At 42.9% G+C, this 16,355-nt stretch overlaps 1 protein-coding gene across 1 annotated transcript in view; it reads right to left on the reverse strand.

Annotated features, from left to right (window-relative positions):
• Positions 1–8,609, reverse strand: part of LOC132895267 (interferon-induced GTP-binding protein Mx1-like) — a 34,322-nt gene extending 25,713 nt beyond the window's left edge. Inside the window, exons 1-3 of the mRNA XM_060935647.1 lie at positions 8,356–8,609; positions 5,993–6,130; positions 1,528–1,682 (exon numbers count right to left, since the gene is read on the reverse strand). Coding sequence (XP_060791630.1) covers positions 1,528–1,682; positions 5,993–6,130; positions 8,356–8,545 — 483 coding nt within the window. The 5' untranslated portion in view covers positions 8,546–8,609. The remainder of the gene's footprint in view (positions 1–1,527; positions 1,683–5,992; positions 6,131–8,355) is intronic.
• Between the last annotated feature and the right edge of the window lie 7,746 nt (positions 8,610–16,355).

Genomic DNA, 16,355 nt, shown 5'->3' on the forward strand with positions numbered 1-16,355 from the left:
TCAAACGACTGTGTTTTCTCTTTTTAAATCATAATGACAACAGAAACTACCCAAATGACCCTGATCAAAAGTTCACATACCCTAGTGATTTTGGCCTGATAACATGCACAGAAGTTGACACAAATGGGTTTGAATGGCTACTAAAGGTAACATCCTCACCTGTGATCTGTTTGCTTGTAATCAGTGTGTGTGCATAAAAGCTGAGTGAGTTTCTGGGATCCAGACAGACTCTTGCATCTTTCATCCAGCCACTGATGGTTCTGGATTCTGAGTCATGGGGAAAGCAAAAGAATTGTCAACGGATCTACGGGAAAAGGTAGTTGAACTGTATAAAACAGGAAAGGGATACAAAAAGATATCCACGGAATTGATAATGCCAGTCAGCAGTGTTCAAACTGTGATTAACAAATGGAAAATCAGGGGTTCTGTTAAAACCAAACCCCGGTCAAGTAGACCAACAAAAATTTACGCCAAACAGCACAGAGACAAGTCTCAAAACTTCTGGAACAAGGTAATTTGAAGTGATGAGACCAAAATTGAACTTTTTGGCCACAACCATAAACGTTACATTTGGAGAGGTGTCAACAAGGCCTATGATGAAAGGAACACCATTTCTACTGTAAAGCACGGAGGTGGATTGCTGATGTTTTGGGGATGTGTGAGCTCCAAAGGCACAGGAAACTTGGTCAAAGTTGAAGGAAAGATGAATGCAGCACGTTATCAACAAATACTGGAGGCAAATTTGCACTCATCAGCCCGGAAGCTGCGCATGGGACGTACTTGGACATTCCAACATGACAATGATCCAAAACACAAGGCCACGTCGACCTGTCATTGGCTACAGCAGAACAAAGTGAAAGTTCTGGAGTGGCCATTTCAGTCTCCTGACCACAATATCATTGAGCCACTCCGGGGAGATCTCAAGCGCGCAGTTCATGCAAGACAGCCCAGGAATTTAGAGGAACTGGAGGCTTTTTGCCAAGAAGAATGGGCAGCTTTACCATCTGAGAAAATAAAGAGCCTCATCCACAACTACCACAAAAGACTTCAGGCTGTTATTGATGTTAGAGGGGGCAATACACGGTATTAAGAACTGGGGTGTGTAAACTTTTGATCAGGGTCATTTGGATGTTTTTTGTTGTCATTATGATTTAAAAATAGAAAACAGTTGTTTATCAATAAATGGCTTCACCCAACCACTAACCATGAGTGGGGAAAAAAGTTTTTGTGTTATCATTCATATTCTCTGAAAAAAGGCCAAGAAAGCAAAAATTCTGCCAGGGTATGTAAACTTATGAGCACAACTGTATGTGTCAGCCCTGTGATGACCTGGCGACTTGTCCAGGGTGTACTCCGCCTTTCGCCTGTAGTCAGCTGGGATAGGCTCCAGCTTGCCTGCGACCCTGTAGAACAGGATAAAGCGGCTAGAGATAATGAGATGAGATGAGTTAATCCCTCATAAAATATGTCAGTTAGGGAGGCCTGGCCATTGTGCCTGATGACCCAAATTTGACTATTTTGCCTTACTTGAACTCCGATGTTCTCTGGTTGGCCTTTGACTGCCACCCGGGCAATACCAGGCAGATCGATGAGTGTAAGGTTGGGAACGTTGGCCAAAGTCACCTCTAAGCTGATGAGGTCATCACAGATGTTCACACCAACCCCAGCCATTTGGTCCTGAGCTATAAAAAATGGAAAGCACATAAGACAATAATAGTAAGGGAAAAAGTAGTAAGAAAGCAAGAGATATGCACAGTTATGTGCATAACTAAGAAAAGCTAGCTAAAAGTAGAGAAACTCACTAACCAAAAAAACGTTTAAAAAAGCCAAAATTATGATGGCAGAGTAGGGCTATTTTAGGCTTTAAAAAATGAAGCTAAGCCAGGGGGTAATATTCTGAGAAAAAAACCTCAGTGTTACGTCCATGTGCATTGGCAACTCATGTGCAGTGCTCAAGCTTATTAGGATGAATTGCCATGCACCTGTTCCTGATCAGAGCACTTTCACAGCTCGTGCTTATAAGGATTTTCAATAACACACAGACGTTACAAAGTATACGCTCTGTACCTTGTGTCTGATGTTACCAACCCTTATGTTATTGTGTTATTTTTCTGGTTCTGACTATTTTGCAATTTTGGATTTTGCCCTCTGTCTTTGCCTCCAATACACTGTCTGTGCCTTGCTTGACCATTGCCAGTTTCTCGACTCTGCTTTTGCCCAACATTTTGGATCTATTTGCCAGTGTGTTTCGATTAACTCTTTCAGCACTTATAGCCATCTATTGCCATTTAATATCGTCTATTTCATAACACTCAGAATTTCCAAGATTAAAGGGTTTTTTTTAATATATTTTTTTAAATCTTGGATATTCTCCAAGCTTATTAAGTCATAATTTCATTAGGAAAAAAAACCTCAGAAATTGTCAGTCCTGTGCGTTGTGGTGCGTACACCTGAAGGCGTGCCTCGGGCTGCATGGCGGCGAGTGAGCTCCAGCACGCACGCCGTGAACAAGGCGCACCTGTTCTCAATTAGAGAACTAGGTGTTTAGCTATTTAAGGACTGCACTGATGCAAATCCAATGCAAAGTATTATGCTACATTAAGTGCGCATTACTGAGCTTTTCTTCCCATGTTTGTGGTTTCTCAATTCTTGTTCCTGTTTCTAGTTCTCGTTTTGCCTCTGACATACTGTTTGCGCCTCGATCGACCCTTTGCCCGTATTCTTGTTTATGACCTTGCCTGCCGATTTGGACTGTTTGCCTTTTTTGTATATATATATATATATATATATATATATATATATACACACTTCATTAAACTAAACACTTCTGCCTCCCTCACATACTTGACAGAATACTTTGCCATACCATGGATGTAGCAGACGTGTTTCAATACACGATTCCACACCGATTCCGGGTTTCCCTGCTGCTAGCCTCATATTTCCACCAGTGTACTGATGCTTACCCTCCTACACCCTATGATGGAGAATATCACCCGTGTGGATTCCACATCCAGTGTGGGGTCCTCTATGAGGACTTCCAAGAGCCCAAGCCACCCAAACCCATCTGGGTAAGCTTCATCCTGACGTTCATTGCTGGACGAGCATGCAGATGGGTGGAATACCTGATTTGGGTTGAACACCCGTGCCTTCGAAACTCTCAGACCTTCTTTGCCATGCTCAAGTTTATCTTTGAGTCAGTAGTAAAGGAGGAACCCCATGAACATTTTTGGGGAGGGGCAATCATGCCAGTGGGCAACTCAGCAGAGGAGGCCGTCGCTCTAAAGCGCCTCCTAAAGGCAACCATTCCTGTGGCTGACTCAGCTGAGGAGACCATCGCTCCAGAGTTCCCTCCAGTGACTGATATAGAGACAGCAGAGGAGGCTGTCTCTTTTGAGCTGGTTTCTCAGCCAGAACCAGCACCTGAACTGATGCCTGAACCCTTGTCGATATCAGAATCTATGCTTGAACCGGTGCCAGCATCTGTTCCTGCTCCCATGCCAGAGGTGGAGCCAATGTCTGCTCTCATGCCAGAGGCAGAGCCAATGTCTGCTCCAGAGCCTGCATCAGGGCCCACTCCAGTGCCAAAGCCTGCGCCTACTCCAGAGCCTACTCCAGTGCCAGAGCCGGTGCCTACTTCAAAGCCTACTCCTAGCTAAGAACCCAAGTCGTGTCCAGACCCTGAGCCCAAACCCCCACCGGGGTCAAGTATGATGGATTTTCACTCCCGGGGGAGCTCTTTGGGAGGGGGTTCTGTCAGTCCTGTGCGCTGTGGTGCATGCACCTGAAGGCGCGCCTCAGGCTGCGCGTGCGGCTTGTGAGCTCCAGCACCAGCACCTGTTCTCAATTAGAGAACTAGGTGTTTAGCGCTGATGCAAATGTGATGCAAAGTATTAAACTACGTTAAGTGTGCATTACTGAGCCTTTCTTCCCGTGTTTGTGGTTTCCTGGTTTCTCGATTCTTGTTCCTGTTTCTCGTTCTTGTTTTGCCTCCGACATACTGTTTGCGCCTCGACCAACCCTTTGTCTGCATTTTCGTTTATGACCTTGCCTGCCGGGCGGCACGGTGGTGTAGTGGTTAGCGCTGTTGCCTCACAGCAAGAAGGTCCTGGGTTCGAGCCCCGGGGCCGGCGAGGGCCTTTCTGTGTGGAGTTTGCATGTTCTCCCCGTGTCCGCGTGGGTTTCCTCCGGGTGCTCCGGTTTCCCCCACAGTCCAAAGACATGCAGGTTAGGTTAACTGGTGACTCTAAATTGACCGTAGGTGTGAATGGTTGTCTGTGTCTATGTGTCAGCCCTGTGATGACCTGGCGACTTGTCCAGGGTGTACCCCGCCTTTCGCCCGTAGTCAGCTGGGATAGGCTCCAGCTTGCCTGCGACCCTGTAGAAGGATAAAGCGGCTAGAGATAATGAGATGAGATGAGATGAATTTACATGAGAAAAAAAATCAGAAATTCCAAGATTAAAACATCACAAATTTACATGAAAAACAAACTTGGAAAAATCATGTTTGTCAGTGAGCCAGATGGCTTCACTGTGCAAGTTTGGATCAGCGTCATTACACCACAGATCCCACGCGTCAGCCAAGAGTTATAGGAAATGCAGTCAAAAAGAATAAAGCGCTAAGGGAGTTTCAACTATAGTTCCCAGAATGCATTGCAGCCAGTAAGCATGATGGTATTATTCTCCTAAATTTGTGACTTCCATCTTGGAATTTCTGACTTTTTAATCTTGGAATTTCTGAGTTTTTTTCCCCCCCACAAATTTATATTTTCCAAGATTATAAAATCACGAGGTTTTTTTTCTCGTAAATGTACAATTCAATTCTGAATTTTTTTCCCTAGAATATTACCCCCTCCTCAGTGCCATTTTTTTTTTACCTACAATGGCCATAATATGTTGTTGTACAAAATAAACCTTGCCAGCTAACATTAGAGAAAATATCCAAACAGAAGTAAATCACTAAACAACTTTTTATGGGTTACTTATTATGGGTTACTTTGGGTAGATTCATTGTTTACGTATAATCCTAATTAAATCCATTCATGTTCCATTCTGTAACATGATAAAATGTTTCTACAAATGCAAGAAAAGTGGGAAATGGGGATTATGCTCAATGTTTCCTGGTAGGTTTAATAAAATATTAGCCATATAAAGGCCCAGTCACACAGCCGATCACGCATAAATCACGTATAAAGTTGGCTTGTGCGTGATTGTCAGTGGAGAAATTGACCATTTTTTGGGGGTGTGCGTGGTCGAAAATCACCGATTAATTGCGCATGAACTACGTACAAATCACTTACAATCACTTACAAATCACGCACATCAGCGCATAGGGTCAAAAGAGGGACAATTTCTGGTTTTTATTGACGAACACTCCACGCATAAACTGCGTATGAACCACGTATAAGCACGCATGAACCACACACTAGCACTGATGAACGACGCATAGAGTGCGCATGTCAGTGGATATCAGTGAAATGTACGTGTTACTACAGCGAGACATGCGTGATATGTGCGTTATTCGTCAGTGAAAAGTCATCGACGTGCGCGGTAGCGGTAAATTTCTTGCGATCAACCACTAACGGTCCACGCATATGTCGAGCATTGTCCGCGTCAGAACTACGGCAAAGGACGCACGAATTACGTTAAACGGCGCACAATCGCGCATACTTGTGCGTGATCAATATTTTTGAGCAGCTCAAAACCTGGAATCGTGCACAAACCCGATTCGTCGAACATCCACTGACAACTACTGATGCTCCACGTCAAAAAAACTTATGAATTACGCACAGCACCGATGAATCGCGCACGACTTGAAATTTATGCGCAATTCATGCGTAAATCGTAAGTTTTGGCTGTGTGACTGGGCCTTTAGCATTTAGGCAAAACTTATTCAAATTTCCTTGATTTTGTTCTTGCAGAGTTGCAGAGAATGCAGAGTTGAATATCTAATAATATAGTTAAAATATTTTATGCATCAGGGTCTGTGTACTACCTTCCCTAATCTTTTGCTCAACAGCTTCTGGATCTTGAAACTCCTCCTCATAATCATGGTACTGGATCTTTCCATGCCAGACGTCTTCCTCTTTGCTCTTTTTCATCTTGAGCTCGAGCGGACATCGCGTCACGATACCTGCATGTTTAATGGCAGAGAATTAATGGATGCTAAAAGCTTAATAGATCCTTTTACTGATTAGGATCATCTTCAGTTTCTATTTTAGAACAACTGAAGCTAGTTGTGTTAGTTAGCGAGCAATTTCATTGCAAAACAAAGAAAGTGACTGAAAAAAAAGACAGTGACTGTTCTTGTTTTAATTTCATCATTGATATACAGTAAAAAAGACCTTGTATGATCACATCTTTCAAACTTAGCCTGCTGCCATATAAGTTTCGAGTAATGATATCCTTTCTGTCCTGCTCATATTTCACTGTTCTTCCTTTGTCCACATACCTGTCCCTGTTGTTCGTCCATTCATCCTTTCATCCTCCCACAGACTCGAGGCAAATTTATTTGCATAGCATATTATGTAGGCAGGGCAGCACGGTGGTGTAGTGGTTAGCACTATCGCCTTACAGCAAGAAGGTCCTGGGTTCGAGCCCAGTGGCCGAAGAGAGCCTTTCTGTGTGGAGTTTGCATGCTCTCCGCGTGGGTTTCCACTGGGTGCTCTGGTTTCCCCTACAGTCCAAAGGCATGCAGTTCAGGCTAATTGGTGGCTCCAAATTGACCGTAGATGTGAGTGTGAATGGTTGTCTGTGTCTATGTGTCAGCCCTGCGATGACCTGGCGACTTGTCCAGGGTGTACCCTGCCTCTTGCCCATAAATCAGCTGGGATAGGCTCCAGCTTGGCTGTGACCCTGTAGAACAGGATAAGCGGCTACAGATGATGGATGGATGGATGGATGGATGGATTATGTAGGCAGAGGACATTCAAAACTCTTTACATAGCAGACAAGAAAAGAATGTCACACCACCGACTGAGGAGAGATAACAAAATTCAATCCAATTTAATATTTTTATATACAACTTTGAACAAACATTGTCAGAAAACAGATTTACAGAAATCTGGAAAGTGATTTAGATCTCTAACTGGATGTTCACTAAAATGATCCAGTTTTAGATATTTCAACTTGTGCCCTCCACAATTATTGGCACCCCTTGTAAAGATTAGTAAAAAGGGTAGAAAAAAAATCCACCTTTTGGTGAAGTCGCTTCATCTCACGTTGAAAAAATGAGAAAAATCTCATCTCATCTCATCTCATTATCTCTAGCCGCTTTATCCTGTTCTACAGGGTCGCAGGCAAGCTGGAGCCTATCACAGCTGACTACGGGTGAAAGGCGGGGTACACCCTGGACAAGTCGCCAGGTCATCACAGGGCTGACACACAGACAACCAGTCACACTCACATTCACACCTACGGTCAATTTAGAGTCACCAGTTAACCTAACCTGCATGTCTTTGGACTGTGGGGGAAACCGGAGCACCCGGAGGAAACCCACGCGGACACGGGGAGAACATGCAAACTCCACACAGAAAAGCCCTTGCCGTCTAACCTGGAACTTTCTTGCTGTGAGGAGACCGTGCTAACCACTACACCACCGTGCCGCCCTTTTTTTTTTTTTAGCTTTTTGGAAATAAACACTCAAGGTAGGTTTGGTATAAAAAGAAGGATGGCTATAATGAAAAGAACCCTATCCCAAGGTTCTGTGATGTTCTGGGGCTGTTTTTCCTCCAAAGGCCTGGAGACCTTGTTAGGGTGCATGGCATCATGGACTCCATGAAATACCAGGACATTTTAAATCACAGTCTGGTGCCAGTGATTGTGGAAGGCACTTTTGTAAAGTTATTTTTGTTTAAAAAGTTATTTTTAAACTACAGTTGAATGAATGTCTCATCTCATCTCTCATTATCTCTAGCCGCTTTATCCTTCTACAGGGTCGCAGGCAAGCTGGAGCCTATCCCAGCTGACTACGGGCGAAAGGCAGGGTACACCCTGGACAAGTCGCCAGGTCATTACAGGGCTGACACATAGACACAGACAACCATTCACACCTACGGTCAATTTAGAGTCACCAGTTAACCTAACCTGCATGTCTTTGGACTGTGGGGGAAACCGGAGCACCCGGAGGAAACCCACGCGGACACGGGGAGAACATGCAAACTCCACACAGAAAGGCCCTCGCCGGCCCCGGGGCTCGAACCCAGGACCTTCTTGCTGTGAGGCGACAGCGCTAACCACTACACCACCGTGCCGCCCTTGAATGAATGTGAATAGGTTATGTTTAATGCATGAAAATAGTTAATATAAAAGGGTTTTTTCTAAGTAAAAATAAAATGATGTTGCCCCATGGAGCCTCACCACTCCCGCGGGGCAGCGCGACTCCGGACAGCGCCTCCAGCACCGAGCTCTTCCCCGAGCTCTGGTCTCCGATCACGGCGATGGCGGGCAGCGCGAGGTCCTTCTCCACCCCGAGCGCGCGCAGAGAGTCGATCAGGTCGATGCACGGACGCACTTTCTCCTCATACTGCTCACTCAGGCTCGCGCTCATCTCTGACAGCTGATAGCTAAACCTGGCAAACAGATCAGCAATTATTAGAATTATTAATTATAATTACTGCGGGCGGCACGGTGGTGTAGTGGTTAGCGCTGTCGCCTCACAGCAAGAAGGTCCTGGGTTCGAGCCCCGGGGCCGGCGAGGGCCTTTCTGTGTGGAGTTTGCATGTTCTCCCCGTGTCCGCGTGGGTTTCCTCCGGGTGCTCCGGTTTCCCCCACAGTCCAAAGACATGCAGGTTAGGCTAACTGGTGACTCTAAATTGACTGTAGGTGTGAATGTGAGTGTGAATGGTTGTCTGTGTCTATGTGTCAGCCCTGTGATGACCTGGCGACTTGTCCAGGGTGTACCCCGCCTTTCGCCCGTAGTCAGCTGGGATAGGCTCCAGCTTGCCTGCGACCCTGTAGAAGGATAAAGCGGCTAGAGATAATGAGATGAGATGAGATAATTACTGCGCTTTTACGCGGCTTTATGTCCTCCGTGCTTCTTGAGTACTTTGATGCTCCAGGTTGCTTCACCTGTCAAGCAAATTGCCAACGAATCGGTTCTTTCTAAATGATTCTTTGAATCGAGTCGATCCCAGGAGTCGCGTGCAAACAAGCACCAGGGCCGCGTTAACCCTTGCCGAGGCCCTGGGCAGACACCCCCCCCCCCCCCCGAGGCCCCGCCCCCGCCTGTTGTCAACTGCGCTCAGCAAATTCACCCCCTCAGACGTGCCTGTCTAACTAGACACAGAAACGTAAATAATGACAGTGGCACAATTAGAAATACTATTGACCATACTAGCGAGACATCCACTTTCACCTGAACAAGATTTTTGAAGTAGACATTCCTTGTAAGGCGGCACGGTGGTGTAGTGGTGGTTACTAACCACTACACCACCGTGCCGCTGTTCTGAAATTTCTTCCTACCTATAATTTCTTCCTACCCATAGCGGAAATTTATAGCTGTATCTGAAATTTCTTCCTACCTATAGTTTCTTCCTACCTGTAGCGGAAATTTATAGCTGTATCTGATATTTTGTCCTACCTTGTGAAAATATCCTACCAGCACAAATATCTTCTTCCCTCTGTGTTCAGGGTGGTAGCAAATTATTATAGACATCAAACCCCTATAAATATCTGCTTCCCTCCATCTTTTAGGAGGTAGCACATTATTATAGATATCAAATCCCCATAAATATCTGCTTCCTCTGTGGTGAGGGTGGTAGCAAATTAGCTGTATCTGATATTTTGTCCTACCTTGTGAAAATATCCTACCAGCACATATATCTTCTTCCCTCTGTGTTCAGGGTGGTAGCAAATTATTATAGACATCAAACCCCTATAAATATCTGCTTCCCTCCATCTTTTAGGAGGTAGCACATTATTATAGATATCAAATCCCCATAAATATCTGCTTCCTCTGTGTTGAGGGTGGTAGCAAATTATTATAGACATATAACCCCTATAAATATCTCCTTCCCTCCATCTTTTAGGTGGTAGCACATTATTATAGATATCAAATCCCCATAAATATCTGCTTCCTCTGTGTTGAGGGTGGTAGCAAATTATTATAGACATATAACCCCTATAAATATCTGCTTCCCTCCATCTTTTAGGTGGTAGCACATTATTATAGATATCAAATCCCCATAAATATCTGCTTCCTCTGTGTTGAGGGTGGTAGCAAATTATTATAGACATATAACCCCTATAAATATCTGCTTCCCTCCATCTTTTAGGTGGTAGCACATTATTATAGATATCAAATCCCCATAAATATCTGCTTCCTCTGTGTTGAGGGTGGTAGCAAATTATTATAGACATATAACCCCTATAAATATCTGCTTCCCTCCATCTTTTAGGTGGTAGCACATTATTATAGATATCAAATCCCCATAAATATCTGCTTCCTCTGTGTTGAGGGTGGTAGCAAATTATTATAGACATATAACCCCTATAAATATCTGCTTCCCTCCATCTTTTAGGTGGTAGCACATTATTATAGATATCAAATCCCCATAAATATCTTCTTCCCTCTGTGTTCAGGGTGGTAGCAAATTATTATAGACATCAAACCCCTATAAATATCTGCTTCCCTCCATCTTTTAGGTGGTAGCACATTATTATAGATATCAAATCCCCATAAATATCTGCTTCCTCTGTGTTGAGGGTGGTAGCAAATTATTATAGACATCAAACCCCTATAAATATCTGCTTCCCTCCATCTTTTAGGTGGTAGCACATTATTATAGATATCAAATCCCCATAAATATCTGCTTCCTCTGTGTTGAGGGTGGTAGCAAATTATTATAGACATATAACCCCTATAAATATCTGCTTCCCTCCATCTTTTAGGTGGTAGCACATTATTATAGATATCAAATCCCCATAAATATCTGCTTCCTCTGTGTTCAGGGTGGTAGCAAATTATTATAGACATATAACCCCTATAAATATCTGCTTCCCTCCATCTTTTAGGTGGTAGCACATTATTATAGATATCAAATCCCCATAAATATCTGCTTCCTCTGTGTTCAGGGTGGTAGCAAATTATTACAGTACAGTGAATATGGTCCAACAACTACTTCAACTTTGCCGCGGTCTTTAGCCGCCCAGAGTTCCTTCACTAAAACAAATACAAAGAAAAAGTGTGGCAAAATATATTTATTAACTTTATGAAAACGTGAATAAATCTTGCAACTTCTGCAGCTGATTTGGACTTGAGTGGAAAAGCTTCCACCCACTTGGAAAAAAAATCAGTAGCTGTCAAAATGTATTGAAAGCCATTGACAGTTTTGGGAAGTGGTCCAGTAAGGTCGATCCCAATCAAATCCCACACGCCAGAGACCTAAAAAAAAGTAATATAAAGATAACCATAACACTAAACTGTTCACCTCCCATAAGGACATAGGGAGAATGTGATTTCACACTATTGTTACCTACTGTATAGTTTTGCACGAGTATTAATATGTATTTACCTTTATCGGCTGCAACTCCCCCACTGCAGTCAATGGTTTTCCAACCTTTTGGCATCTGTCACATTCTAAGATCTTGAAAATATATAAACTACATTATTAACATTATTTGTGTGTGACAGTCAGTTTATATTAAACAAACAAACAAACAAACAAAAAAACATTAAAAAAACATACCCAATTTTTTATGTCTACAGACATCCCAGTCCAGTAGAACCTGGAAGAGATTGCTGCCCATGTTTTAAGGATGCCAGTATGACCGCCCATGGGGGAGGAATGGAACTCCATGAAAAGTCTCCTGGCTTCCTCCCTCTTTTTCACCACCTTCTTATTACCAAACCAGAGATCTTTTTCTGTTAATGATACATTACTTTAATAATGCGTTATCGCCACATACAGTATTCTAAATAACATGCATCATAGACTTGTGATACTAACCCCTTACTCTGAATTTGGAGGCATATCTCCTCAGGTTTTGCCTCTGACTTTTTCCATACCCCGAGGGGTATGTGCCTTCTGTCAGGAGGGCATGCACCTGATCTCATTTACTTTCCATGTCTGTACAGTAATGTTAAAATGACTGTAGGTCAATACACTCTCAAAAGAGATGTGTTAAAAACAACACATATTTAACACATCAGCGTGTTTATATAAGGACAACACAGTTTGTGTTAATAAATGTGTTGAACTCTATAACACAGTAACTGTGTTGAACTATTTAACACACTAGTGTGTTAAAACAACACAGTTTGTGTTTTATTAATATTAAATAAATAAAACACAAACTGTGTTGTTTTAACACACTAGTGTGTTAAATAGTTCAACACAGTTACTGTGTTATAGAGTTCAACACATTTATTAACACAAACTGTGTTGTCCTTATATAAACACGCTGATGTGTTAAATATGTGTTGTTTTTAACACATCTCTTTTGAGAGTGTATCACAGAGACTTGCAAACGAGCCTATGTAATACCAGAGACATGCAAACCCTGCGCTAATGTAAAGGTAGGCTACTGAGTAAGTTTCGAAACAGCTGGTAAACAGAGCTATTACACATCGAACTGCATGCTCTCAGAAACAATCATATCATGTATCATAAAAACGTACATCGTCTTGTAAACTAGCTTAGGCTACACAGCGAGATAATGTATTGTAAAGATGTATTTCGTCTCGCAAACTGCAAAGTCTGGGCTAATTTCGTAGGCGCATGAGCAAGTTGTATGACTACATGAAAATGACAATGCTTCGCAGTATTAGCTATTCAAACTGCATTCAAACACATATCATGCACGTGGCAAGTTGAACTATTTGACTGTCAAACATATGCATTGAATACTGGTCATAGAAGGTATTAAAAATACAAGAAACTAACCTTGTGTAATACAGTAGCAGAAAATTATGGCCCTGTGAATTCGCCGTTGTACGCATGCGCAGTTAACTCGGGTAGGACGTTTTCATGGGTAGGATGAAATTTCAGAACACCGCCTTACAAGGAATGTCTACTTCAAAAAATCTTGTTCAGGTGAAAGTGGATGTCTGGTTAGCGCTGTCGCCTCACAGCAAGAAGGTCCGGGTTCGAGCCCTGTGGCCGGCGAGGGCTTTTCTGTGCGGAGTTTGCATGTTCTCCCCGTGTCCGCGTGGGTTTCCTCTGGGTGCTCCGGTTTCCGCCACAGTCCAAAGACATGCAGGTTAGGTTAACTGGTGACTCTAAATTGACCGTAGGTGTGAATGTGAGTGTGAATGGTTGTCTGTGTCAGCCCTGTGATGACCTGGCGACTTGTCCAGGGTGTACCCCGCCTTTCGCCCGTAGTCAGCTGGGATAGGCTCCAGCTTGCCTGCGACCCTGTAGAAGAGGATAAAGTGGCTAGAGATAATGAGATGAGATGAGAATATGTTGAATCGATCATATTTTTTTGTAGAATTTACAAATTGTTGTAGTTTAAACACAGACAAACTGTAATACTAAAACAGAATGTGATAGTTAAAATTACATCATTGCACTGTTAAAAAAATTAAAAAAAATGTCAGTAGAGGCTCTCCGGCACATTTCGTAAAACTCTAAATCAAATAAAATATCTGTTTAGTAGATCGTTGCTTGTAACCATCATTTTACATTGAATCCCGATGAAATGTTCATGCAATCATTGTTTATTGTAAAATGAATATCTGTAAAATTAACAGTTATGTATTGATTACTGTACATTGAATACCTGTAAAATTTACATTTAGTTATCATTAATTGTACATGGAATCCCAGTGAAATGTACAAGTTATTCTGTAATGTTGTTTACATTTCACTGTATTTTAACAGGATTATTCTGGCAACCACAGCCATGGGCGCCACCAGGGGGGAAAGGTTAGAACAATTCTAGGGGCCCAGCACTGCCATGGGGCCCTTTAAGGGGCTGATAATATGCTTTTAATGATTTTAATAAGACTTTTGAAATAACAACAATGCAATATTCCATCTGGTAAAATGAGCTAATTGAACAAGGTTGTCTATTTCTTGAGTTCTTCAACATATTGTCATTTAACCCTCCCCCTTTTGCAAAATGGTACGGTCCAGTTCTGGTAGAAGCGCGATGCGTTAAATCTGTGTGCTGATCAGTGCAACGCTACTTGCTGCTGTGTCGCGGTGCAGCAGCCAGCCAGCCAGCAGTGGAGTGCGTACAGTCTTATCTCATTCTCTCTAGCCGCTTTATCCTTCTACAGGGTCGCAGGCAAGCTGGAGCCTATCCCAGCTGACTATGGGCGAAAGGCGGGGTACACCCTGGACAAGTCGCCAGGTCATCGCAGGGCTGACACATAGACACAGACAACCATTCACACTCACATTCACACCTACGGTCAATTTAGAGTCACCAGTTAACCTAACCTGCATGTCTTTGGACTGTGGGGGAAACCGGAGCACCCGGAGGAAACCCACGCGGACACGGGGAGAACATGCAAACTCCACACAGAAAGGCCCTCGCCGGCCCCGGGGCTCGAACCCAGGACCTTCTTGCTATGAGGCGACAGCGCTAACCACTACACCACCGTGCCACCCTGCGTACAGTCTATGATCGCTAAATATGAAGAGTGGCTGTCAAAAACATAAAGAAAGGCAGCTGAAAGCTGAGAGGGACCGGAGAGGCAGGCAACTGGTCACTCAGTTTTTCCCAAAGAAAGGTACCGGTAGCTATCGCTCACATGTGTGTTCAACATATTAGTGAATGGTAAATGAACAGTATGAACGTGGTTGGATTAGCCTATCAAGAGAACACTTTTACAGTTTGTACAGTGACATTTTTTCCATTTTAATAACTGAACTGACTTGTGTGATAAACAAGATGAAATATTACGTTATGCTGGTGCTAATAACTAGTGCTAATAACCAGTTTCATAACTAATGGGGTGCCCTAAATATGCACAGATTCAGCCTCAGGGGGACCTCCGCCCTACCAAACCACTGAACCCCCCTTTGGAGAAGGAGGTAAGCAGCAATACAACCCATAAATGCTTTAGGATTGACGTTTTTAATGAGCGAGCGCCATATACAGTTTGCTAGATTAAAGTGTTACTAATAATGGACACCAGTCAAGTGTTTGACATGGTTACGTGCAGGGGCGCCGCTAGAAATCTTGGGCCCTATGAAAGATTACAATTTAGGGCCCCCCGGTAAAATTTTCAAGCTCAAGCAACTGAATTTCAAGTCTGTTTTTGGCTGGCACTTCTACTTTACTATGCATGTGATCAGCTACCTATCAAGTTTAGGTGATACAATTATTTGGTATACGAGCATTTTAAATGCAGAACTGTCAGAATTAGACTGAATAGACTGTTGCCTTAAAAATGATATATATGGAAGATATATATTTTTCTTTTATGAGCAACTATTATTAGGCCACTCAGTAGCCTATGGAGTTCATTCAATCCAAATGTTTGTGTTGAGAGAAATTGCATGCATCACTGTATCAGTATGGATTTATAACATCCTGTATGCACATTATGGATACTCCAGAGCCCTCCAGCAAACATCATCAATAATCAGGATTACAAAATGTATTCCTTTGTTTCCTCCATTTATTGACTTATTGTATGTGATCAAATGTATGCCTTGACGAATAACTACACTAGTTTTTTGATACAATTACATAGTGCACTGCAACAAATCCACTAAGTGTTTTTGGTTTCTTTTAGGCATCACACATTTATTAGAAAACACAGCAAATGTTCAAATATTCAAGTTAAATACTTAGCAACAGTATCAATAAATCCACACATGAACAATAGCAATGATATCTATGACCACAGCTAATATGCAAAATATTAAAGTTAAATACTTAACAATATCAACAAATCCACACATGAACAATGGCAAAACATCTAGACTTAATTATACAATAAAGATACCTATGAAAAAAGGTGATTTTTTTTTCACACACAGTGTGATATTCGGACTTCATAATTTATCACTCCTGCTTAGCAACTTCTAGAATGTTCACCTCTGTTGCGCACATAGAAAAACTAACAGCTGCTCTAAGCTGCGCTAATAGCGGCGCTGCGCATACACGGAGCTACACATTTCACGTGTCCCGCGCCCAGAATCAGACTGTACCATTAGTAAAAAGGGTGGAGGGGTGAAATGACAATATCATAAATAATTCAAGAAAAATCTCATCTCATTATCTGTAGCCGCTTTATCCTGTTCTACAGGGTCGCAGGCGAGCTGGAGCCTATCCCAGCTGACTACGGGCGAAAGGCGGGGTACACCCTGGACAAGTCGCCAGGTCATCACAGGACCGACACATAGACACAGACAACCATTCACACTCACGGTCAATTTAGAGTCACCAGTTAACCTAAC

This window comes from Neoarius graeffei, chromosome 12 (genome assembly GCF_027579695.1).
Source record: "Neoarius graeffei isolate fNeoGra1 chromosome 12, fNeoGra1.pri, whole genome shotgun sequence".
Lineage (NCBI taxonomy): Eukaryota > Metazoa > Chordata > Actinopteri > Siluriformes > Ariidae > Neoarius > Neoarius graeffei.